This window comes from Gekko japonicus, unplaced genomic scaffold (genome assembly GCF_001447785.1).
Source record: "Gekko japonicus isolate JY-2015 unplaced genomic scaffold, Gekko_japonicus_V1.1 scaffold264, whole genome shotgun sequence".
Classification (NCBI taxonomy): domain Eukaryota; kingdom Metazoa; phylum Chordata; class Lepidosauria; order Squamata; family Gekkonidae; genus Gekko; species Gekko japonicus.
Genome location: NW_015162484.1, coordinates 138,951 through 149,456, shown reverse-complemented (window position 1 = coordinate 149,456; position 10,506 = coordinate 138,951). Strand labels below are relative to the sequence as shown.

Below are 10,506 nucleotides of genomic sequence, written 5' to 3'. Positions count from 1 at the left end.
ATGACCTTGGGCAAGCCATAGTTCTGTCAGAGCTGTCCTTGAAAGAGCAGTTTCTGTCAGAGCACTCTCAGCCCCACCCACCTCACGGTTGTCTGTTTGTGGGGAGGGAAAGGGAAAGGCGTTTGTAAGCCGCTCTGAGACTCCCAAGTGAAGGGCGGGGTATAAATCCAATATCTTCTTCTAAGACTAGGATCTGGTTTGAATCCTCACTTTGCAGTGGTGCTCCCTGGGTGACCTTGGGCCAATCACATACTCTCAGCCTAACTTACTTTGCAGGGTTGTTGTGTTACCCGAACTGGACCGGGGGGAGAATTAGCTATTGAAGGGGTTCCAGGAAGAAATTATGCAAGATCTTGTCATCTTTGTACACCAGGATAGATCCCATTAGGAGGAAAGAGAAAGTGATTGTAAACATATACAAAAAGCAGACACAGATACAAATAACGTTAATGTATTGATAAAAACAAACAAACACAAATGTAGAGAATCTACACGAAGCACTTGAGCACTGATTCCTCAAGCACACACACATGTTCCATAACAGGAGCACACAGTATTAGGGGAAGAAAGGTGGAAATTGGGAAGATTCAGGAAGGTGCATACAACCTTAATATTAAGAAGAAGAGGAGGAGATTGGATTTATACCCTGCCCTTCACTACCCAAGGGAGTCTCAGAGTGGCTTACAATCTCCTTTCCCTCCCCCTCCCCACAACAGACACCCTGTGAGGTAGGTGGGGCTGAGAGAGCTCTGACAGAAACTGCTCTTTTTCAGGAACAGCTGTGCCAGAACTATGGCTTGCCCAAGATCATCCAGCCAGGTGCAAGTGGAGGAGTGGGGAATCAAACTCAATTCTCACAGATTAGAGTCCACCCACTTAACCACTACACCAGACTGGCCTTGAGATCTGAAGAAGCGCAGAGGTTGAAGCAGTGGAAGTCTGATGAGTAGAATGAAGAGCTGGCAAGGCAGGGAGAGAAACCTTTGGAGTGCAGCAGAGGTTCTCAGAGGGGAGCCAGAGTTCTGACCAACAGAGATCTGGACCAGAGATCTGAGGAACAGTTTGCTGTGGCTTAGGCTCCTTCTTTTATGGACAGAAGGTCCCAGTGGGTGTTTGACTGTCCCAGCTTTGAATTGGGTTGAGATAAGAAGTTTGAATCTTACTGGCAGGGTGAAAGGTAACTGCTGCCATAGTTCAGTGGGAAAAATTGGGGATAGTACCTTGGCAAGGCTATTGTGAGCAAAATCTGCACAGGCACAATAATAATTAATTATATGGCATTGTGTGTGGTATAGCTAGGAGAGCCTAAGGTTGTCTGGCAGCCTTAAGTTCTAGCTCTTTTTGCATTATGCAACACTAGGTGGTGAGCTAGATATTTTTGGTGGGCTGAGAGCTCTGAGAGAGCTGTGACTGACTGACCGACCCAAGGTCACTCAGCTGGTTTCATGTGGAGGAATGCGAAATCGAACCTGGTTCTCCAAGTTAGAGTCCGCCACTGTTACAGACTACAACACACTGGTTCTCTGGCATTCATGGGCACAAAGACCCAGGAGAGGCAAAACTGACTAATGAGATTAAGGGTGGAGGGCAACTTAATGCATTCCTTGATTGAGTTACAGACCTGCCTTGAATGAGTGCCTTCCTTGATTAAGTTGCAGACTTTGGGCTAGGCAGACACCTCCGGGAGAGGGAAGACATTGGGTGGTGTCCTCACGTTGAAAAGCTTTTTGTTCTTGAGAAAGATATCCATGGAGCTGGAGGAGTTTGCACTCAATCAGTTTTAATTCCAGCAACACGCTTCCTTGACCCTGAGAGTCTCCAGTGTCATGGCTGAACCCATGTACCTTTTTTTGAGACACCCCAAGTTTCAGATTTCCAGGCACTTAGGCTCCAAAAGGGGGTGCCTATCAAAACAACTAAGTACAAAAGAAAAGGAGGGAATCTTGGGGTTTTGGCTGGAGGAGGGAGGGGGTCCTTAGAATTTTGAGGATAAAATGGAGAACAGAATGCTTTGGGTCCCCATTGTAGAGAAAGGCAGAACATAAATGAATACTGATAAAGATGGGGTGGGGAGGATAAAAGGTACTTGGATAAGTGGAAAGGAGAAAAGGAAGCAGGGAAAGGTGAGGATATGGGGATGCCAGGAGGAGGGGGGAAAGGCAATAATGTGGGGAGGGAGATACAAAGGAAAGTGAGGTTCCCTCCCACAAGTCCTTGAGAGTTCCCTACTGCACAGCTGGGCCCAGCCCAGCCTGGTGGCCAACACTGTGTGGAGTTTTCCCAGGGAGATGCTGCCAGGGGCAGAGAAAGATATGAAGATAAAGATGGGAGAAGATAAAGCTGATAAGGAGAGGAGAAAGAAGCTATAGTGGCCTTCAGGGATTTGGAAAGAGAGAATAGTTAAGGAGGGGAAAATGAGATGCCCCCTGGAAGTCCTTGCAGGTTCTCCACTTGTCAATATAGTTAATTCTCAACATGGTTCTCTTGTCTGTGGATACTTAATTCCAGAGACTGAAGCCAGGAACAGACAATACAGATTTATCAGCAACCCTGAGAAAGGCTCCAGGTTTGCAGGAAAAAATGAAATATAAAATTATACATTGGGGGATTAACATCCCCCAAAATAGAAGCAGTGCCTGTACTTTTCCAGAAAGAGGATCTCAGTGGCCATTCTGCAGGCTGCTAGGCAACAGCAAACATCCAGACCTTGATTTCTGTCAGTAAACTCAAGGAGAGGGCCCCTTCCATGGTTATTTTGGCCTGCCAATCCACCCCGTCACCCTCTGTGTTGCCCTGGAGGGAAGATTCGTACAGCAACCACTGGGCAACTTGCACCATGAAATTTGCACAGCTTATTCAGGTGCAGTGAGGACTACTGGATGACTTGATGCCACACAACTTGCCTGGGCCCAGCTGCCACATCCGCATGACTTTGCTGATTTTGGCAGGGGACACTCCACAACTCACCTGTATGATTTTTGTAACTTGGTCTGACTTTTCCCCAGGAAGAGGGTGCTAGGGGGAGGAAATGAGAGAAAACTGTTAGCCAGTTTTGTGTAGTGGTTAAAGTGTCAAACTAGGATCTGGAAGAGCTAGTTCAGCTTTCCACCATGCCATGGAAGCTGGCTGTGTGACCCTGGGCCTGTTATTCTCTCTCAGCTAATCTCCCCCACAGGATTGTTGTGAGGATAAAATGGAGGAGAGAAGAACCATGTAAACTGCTTTGGAGTCCGCATTGTGGGGAAAGGTACAGTATTAAAGAAGTAAATAATAAATAGAACAGGGGACAGATTGAAGCAAGGTTGGTTGGTGAGTGGGAAGGGGAGAAGGACACAGGGAAAGGGGAGAAGATAAGATGGCTGCCTAGATGAGAGGAAGGGGAAAGTGTGTAGAAGGGGAGAGAGGGGGAAATGAAGTGACTTCCACAAGACCTTGTGGGTTCCTCAGTGGTGGCCTCACCATATGGATCAGAACTGCACAATGTGGCAAATGAAGTGGGTTGAGGAAATGGAAGTTGGAAATAGAGGAGAAGGGACAGACCATAAGGGCCGCAAGGGTAAAGGGTTGGGTGGACAATGAATGAAGCCAAGTTGGAACAATATTATATATCAATAATTGAGAACAGTAAACTTGTTTTTGGTGGTGTTTTTGAATCTTTACTATGTGAGTGTGTATTCATGATTGCTTAATACATCTTTTCATGGTGGAGCCAGGAAAAATTGTAAATTCTTACATTTAAACACAACCAAGATTGAATAAAACTGGGTTAAAAGTAGAAAATACTGCCGTAAAAGCAGTGTAATGCATACAAATAATGTAACAGAGCTGAATTTCAAAACTGAATAATGTAATAAGCAGTGTTAATATACTCAAGGAACAATCTTATTTCCTGTTATAAAAATCTGGAAAAATAACATTGTGGGAACTTTCCTGACCTCATCAGATAGGCAGCTTCACTGCACGAGAGGCAGATCCTCTACATGAGAGCCACAACGGAGAATGCTCAGAAATGGGCTGTTGCCAATCTTACCTAATCGCAGGGTGGCATCTTCATGAAGTTTAGTAACATAATCAAAGTAGCCCTAGCAGAGCATGTAGAAAGAAACTATCCTGTGGGTATCTGTGTCCTAAATCATGAAAATCCTTGTTGAGAATATGGTGGTAACCTGGTTGTCATCTCCACAACAAACAGTGAACCTCTAACTGTAGTCTAATTTTTCAGTTTCTCAGAATTCCCTTATTGCTTTAGAAAGTTCTGCATTGTAGATAATGTAGAAAGCAACTGGTTAAGGAATGAATTAATCCATAATGGTGTAAAATTTAAGTTTACATGTAAACAGGCAGTGAGAAGGATTTCATGTGCCTGTATTTTAATGTCGTATATCAAAACATTCTGTGGTGAAATAAGAATCCTATGCCTCTGTTTGACCCCAGGGGATCCATTGTTCTGAATTTGTGAATTAACTCAGATCCAGCGATCTTGTGTTGTAATCAGTGTTCCCTCTAAGCTGAGTTAGTGTGAGCTAGCTCAGTTTTTTAGCCTCCAGCCAAATCACTCGCTCCCAACTTTAATGCTAGTAGCTCACAAAGTAGAACTTTTGCTCACAAGACTCTACAGCTTAGAGGGAGCATCAGTTGTAATCGCCCCTTGTAGCTTCTCATCAAACACAGAAACTTCAAGGGGAGATTATAATGTGAAATTGCTGCCCTTGAGGAACATAGGATTCTTATTTAACTACGGATGCTAATTCTCTGCCCTTAAGCTTCTCCCCTGCTCTAATCAAACTGATAACATTTTACATTGTATGTTTGCATCCTGATGCCCTTCTTTGCAACACCCTTCCCTCCTTCTGACTGGGATATAAGGGCTCAGGGACCTCCATGCCTACAAAGGGAACCTTGACCTTTGGAAGCGTATTCCCTGAAAATCTTGCTGGTCTCTAAGGTGTACTACTGGATTCAAATCTAGCTCTGTTATAGTTTAGTATTCCCAAATTGTTGATTTGGTTTTCTGGTTATGTTTTGGGTGTTTAGTTCCTGTTGATGTTGGATGGTTGTATTTCTTACTACATCACTTGCTGGGTCTGTCTGTCCCAAATGTTTCAAATATTAGTATGAGCTTCTAAGTACTGTTATTTTATCGTCAGAGCTCAAGCAGTAAAACTGCAGAGGGTGACACTGGGAGAAAGGATGTCAGAGCTCAAGCAGTAAAACTGTTAAGGTTTTGTAAGACATTAAACTTGCACATACTTGTTGACAGTTCTGTAATTATTGGTTCACTAAGTATGTGCAAGATTTTTATTTCTAGACCACCCATGCAACACTGTCTACAAACAGTAAAATGAATACTTCCACATTTAGTTTCTCGAATCTTTGTTCAAATGAAATAAGGTGTTTCTGGGATTATAACAACTACACAAAGGGTAAATCAATAGTTTTTTGTCTTAATCTGATTCCAGAAGTACAAAAATGTGCAGTTGTTCAGAATGCATAGCAAGGGAACTGGGCAAACTTAATGTATAATATGTATTGTGTAATATGTATGTGATGTAATCAAGTTGTAGGAAATGGTACAGGAAGGTGCTTTTATAAAAAGAACAGGACTGTGTATACCACTTTGTAACACTGTTTTCTGCATTCAGGTATCTAATATGCTATGCTTTCCTTCAGATTGCTGTAATCTTAGTTATATTATACCTTATCTGATTGATTGCACTGATTTACACTGTGTAATCCACCTCAAATCTCAATGAGAAAGACAGACTATAAATAAATTAATAGCAAAGAAAGTATTTTTTGTTTGGCGGCCTTCCACTATTAGGTTTCCGTTTTGTCTCCTGGCCTTATTGCCTTTGTACCATTTTGGTTAAACATGAGAATTGTAAGTATAGCTAAATGAGCAACTGTAAGGATATCACTAGAAATTTGTTCATAACTTTAAAACCATTACTTGTAATAAATTGAACTTGAACCTGCTCATCAGCCCGCAGCTCATAATCAGATGATGAATTTCATCTCCCCCAGTCCATAAAATGCAGAAGAAACCAGACTCTTTAGAAAGTTAGAAAGATTTCTCTTTCCTACCAAGAGCAGAGAAGGGGGAACACATCTTATGATCTATTCCATTCCATAATGCTTGCCCTCATCAGCAGGTATGGGAAGGCATTTCCTGCTTATAATTGAAATTGCTGTTACATATAGGGCATTTGAAGCAGGACAGAGTAAAACAAAAGCTTGAGCCCAATAATCTCCAGACTACCAGGCAAAGCAAGAGGAGAGATTTTTTATTGACGTCAAGGTGCGCCGAGCCCAAGAGCTCTAAAACTAGCTGCACACCTGAAAAAGGACTTCGAGGAGTTTTTATACATGCTAGAGTACATGTCATAAACATTTTAAGCAATTTAAACATAGGCAATAGTTTTCCTAACTAAAAATTTACAGAGCAAAAGAGAACTGTCTTGCACATTTTCCTTATTTCACACACTTTCTGTAGGGCTGGTCTCTTTCAGCAATCGTTCCAGTTAGATTGCACCATCTAATGCATGCACCTGCTTTCTCAAACTTTTACTGAAAAACAGTTACTATAGCTTACAGGAATAAATGTCTTAACCAAAACCACAGACCCTGGCAGAATGTTGCAAGGTTCCTGTTGTTGGCTCTTAGTCAAGTGGGTGAAAAAAGGTGGGGGCAGATTGCAAATATCGATTTCAGATGTCTGATGACTTTTGAATCTGAGCAAAAGGATTTTAATCATAAAGCCTGTTCCCTATAGGGATTTTTCTATATGTTCCTTCACAGTAAGGTGGCAGATAGAAGCAATGTACCCTCTAAGATGTGGGGTCTTGTGAGCAAAAATTCTACTTTGTGTGCTACCAGCATTAAAGTTGTGAGCGAACAATTTGGCTACTGCATAAATTAGTTTGCTCTGGAGCCATCCTTCCTGAGCTAAGACAAAAATGTGTGAGCTGGAGACTAAAAAACTGTGAGCTAGCTCACACTAACTCAGCTTAGAGGAAACACTGGATAGAAGTATGTTTCTTGTAGGGTGTGACACAGCTTAAATGGATATTTCTTTCTTTTTGGCTGAACTTGGGTTCTCCCTTTTAATGTTCCTGAGCAACTGGGAGTAGGATTGGCCTGGTTCTGTCAGTTGCTTGGTAATGATCGTTTCAGTGACCATTATGGATTCCTGCAAGCCGCAAAATCTGCTGCTGAAGGCCATTGTTTGCAGTGTATGGGCCTACAACTAGTTCTTTGAGAAGTCAAGTTTGTTTCTTAATGTTCTGTTGGTGAATGTTAGTTTATTGGGGTTCAGAGAACAAATGTTGGTAACAGGTATATTGTCAAGTGGGGCACTTCTGAATCCTAGGATCAGTTATTCCAAATGGTCAAATCATAAGATGGTCTTAGCAAATTAAAATGTTAAAAATTTCTTGATCTTCACCAATCTAATTAGAATATTCAGACGGCATTGCAAGCAGTTAAGGCGGTAGCTGTGTAGTTAACACAAGTATCACTTTGGAATTCTCATTAAGTTTTTCACTTTTTTTTTACAGACTCCAAAAGACGTTTACATGGTGGAATTACTTTTGCAAACTGCACAAAGAAATGTGATTTATTTTCAAAACTGATAAGAAGAACATTGGCATGAAAGAGTGACTGTAATATTTGCCAAGTCTATTTTTGCAATGTATCAGCTATCTTATTTAAAAATACTTTTCTAAAGAATGATTTGCACTAACTAGAAGGAAAAGTGAAATGTTTTAAAGACTGTCAACAAGAATTCTGGTTCCTGAAATATATTTTAATTTTAATAATTCACTAGAACTGTGAGATCTGAAGACCTGCAGCACTATCTGAATGACCTGGTTTAAGACAATTGTCAGAAGTTTTTATTTGCCTTGCTTTGCTCAGAATACTTAATCTTTATAACCATATATTTGTTTCTTAAATAATGGCGTGGGTAAAGTTCTTGAGAAAACCTGGAGGGAATCTTGGGAAAGGATATCAGCCTGGAAGTGTGATGTCTTTGGCCCCTACTAAAGGCTTGTTGAATGAGCCAGGACAAAATAGTTGCTTTCTTAACAGTGCTGTTCAGGTAAGAAAGTGATTATATTTTTCATATTTTATTTATAATGCAAAAAATATGTAAGTAACATGTTGAAATCCAGTTTAATACTATAACACCAGCATTAATGTGGCCTATCTTTTAATGGGCCAGGGTTTTCTATCAAGTGTCTTTATAGTTTTTTGTAATGTCAGTGAAGACCCCAATCTTGTATATAGATAGTTTTAAAACTTTACATGCAAGACCTGCTTGAGAATATATGTGGGCAATGCTGCAGCACATATTTTGCTTTTCCCATAAAATAAGGTAAAATACCATTGAAACCATATTGGAAGACCTAACAGTTGTTTTATCAAATTTATCTACTTTTAGATGAATTCACTTGTCAGACCCAGTGAAATAGTGCTAAACATTATTTTTATTTTAGTATTTATTACATAAATCAATAAAAAACTTCAAATACATTGGTAGTACAATATCCATACAAAAACTAAAAGCAAGAGGGCAAAAAAGGTTTAACCTATAAATAACTGAAAATCTGTATAAAACATAAAACACTCAATAGACTATTCTCAGTGGAAAAGAAGAAAATAACAAAACAGATTTAAGTTCTCAAAACCCCAGAGAACTGGCTCTCCCTCCCATAACTCCTATTTCTCAAATAACATGTGAGTGTCTGCTGTACCATCAGGGGCCAACAGGCTCTCCAGAGCCCCCTCCTCCTTGACAATCCTGAGTGGCAAGGGAGTTTAATGCCACCCTAAGTCTTTTTCCTGTCTGTCTGCAGCCCTCCCTTGTAGGTGGTTAGCTGACAGGAGAACTAGCATGTCCTCCCAGGGCTGAGCCCCTGGCCTGTATGAGGAAAATTCACTCCTTATTCTCCCTGCCTCTCTGAGGTTTGTCCCATCCTCCCAGATTGATGAAGGGGAGCTATTGCCAGCTAGATGTTACTAGGCTGGACTGGACTCAAGCCTCACCCTCCACCCCCCCTCCCCAAGGGCTACCTTGCCTCCCTCCAGCCAGCTGATGCCAGCACACTAAGGCTCATCAACTGGCAGGGGCAAATTTTAATATATGTGAGCTGTTGTCAGGTGGGGTGCTCCAACTGGCCCTTTCCACCTCTGGTCCATGTGGGGGTGCTGGGTCTACTCCCAGAAAAAAACAATATTCACTTATAAATTAAAAGAGGGTGAGACGAGTACAAATACAGTAGTATCAATCAACCAATGTTTGTTTATGGTCCAAGACCAATGATCAAAGAAATATATATTCACAAATACAGTAAACTTTGTAATAAGATCATAGCAAAATCAATTTCAGTATTGTAATCTACAGTCCTTAATCCATATCTGCTCAATCAAAGCTTCTAAACATGGACGTATTTTATCTTTGAATTCATTATTCCAGTGCATTACAAGTAGTACCTGCTTGTCAATACATTTATCCTTACAGAAATCAATTTTGATTTTTCTATTATGTATTAATTTTGACATTAATGTGAAATCTCATATTGGGCTAACTTACCAAAATAGATAACTTTTTTTCTCTTGTCCCTCCCTCCCTCCCTCCCTCTCTCTCTGTGGACTACTTACATACTGACAGATTTTCCCCATCTCTGCCAGTCTCCCAGCCATTAAAAAGGTTGAGGTCTAGGTCTATGTGGATATGTTTGACTTTCTGTGCTTTAAAAATATTTTGCAGACAATTCAGTTGTAATTAACGCCCTTGTTGAGATGGGTGGCTAGTTTCAGTGATACATACAAATACATGTTTTCATGTATTTTGGTATAAATGGTAACATACAGTGGGTTAAAATTACATGTTAAACCAGAGGTGTCAAACTCATTTGTCACGAGGGCCGGATCTGACATAAATGTCACTTTGTCGGGCCAGGCCATGTGTGCCATAAAATGTAATGCCAGGTACTGGGGACATAAACTGTATAAAGGACAGCAGCTGGTAAGCTCTGAGCTGGTGTATCCTCGCTGCAAGGCGTCATGGACTGAGAGGGGGGTGCAGAGGAAAACCATATGGGCAGACTAGAGAGCCAGCAGTGCAGCACTGGGCAGACACTCCCACGCTGCTTGACTGTGCTGCAGATGAGGTTGTTCCACCATGCTGAAGCCACAATCAGAGTGGCTCTGCCCATTCCGCCTCGAACAGTCTCCTGTTCCATCCCTCGCGCTAGTTGCTTGCGGGCTGCATAAGAGCCCTGTGCGGGCCACGTCTGGCCCCTGGGCCTTATGTTTGACCCCCCTGTGTTAAACTTATGAATGTTTTATCTGGTGCTTAGGGCATTTCGTAATACAAGATGCACAAAATTCTCCTCTTTGAATCTCCTTTAACATGTGTGGTGTACTAACTCATTTATGTTTTTGTACTCTTGCTGGGGCTTAACAATTTAAATGACTTATTGTACACCACTCTGAGCCTGTTCG

General features: G+C 41.5%; 1 protein-coding gene across 1 annotated transcript in view; it reads left to right on the top strand.

The window, feature by feature from the left end:
* Positions 1-7,917: 7,917 nt before the first annotated feature.
* USP53 (ubiquitin specific peptidase 53) overlaps positions 7,918-10,506 on the top strand; it is a 29,314-nt gene continuing 26,725 nt past the window's right edge. The window contains exon 1 of the mRNA XM_015405918.1: positions 7,918-8,098. Within this exon, the coding sequence (XP_015261404.1) occupies positions 7,955-8,098 (144 nt within the window). The 5' untranslated portion in view covers positions 7,918-7,954. The remainder of the gene's footprint in view (positions 8,099-10,506) is intronic.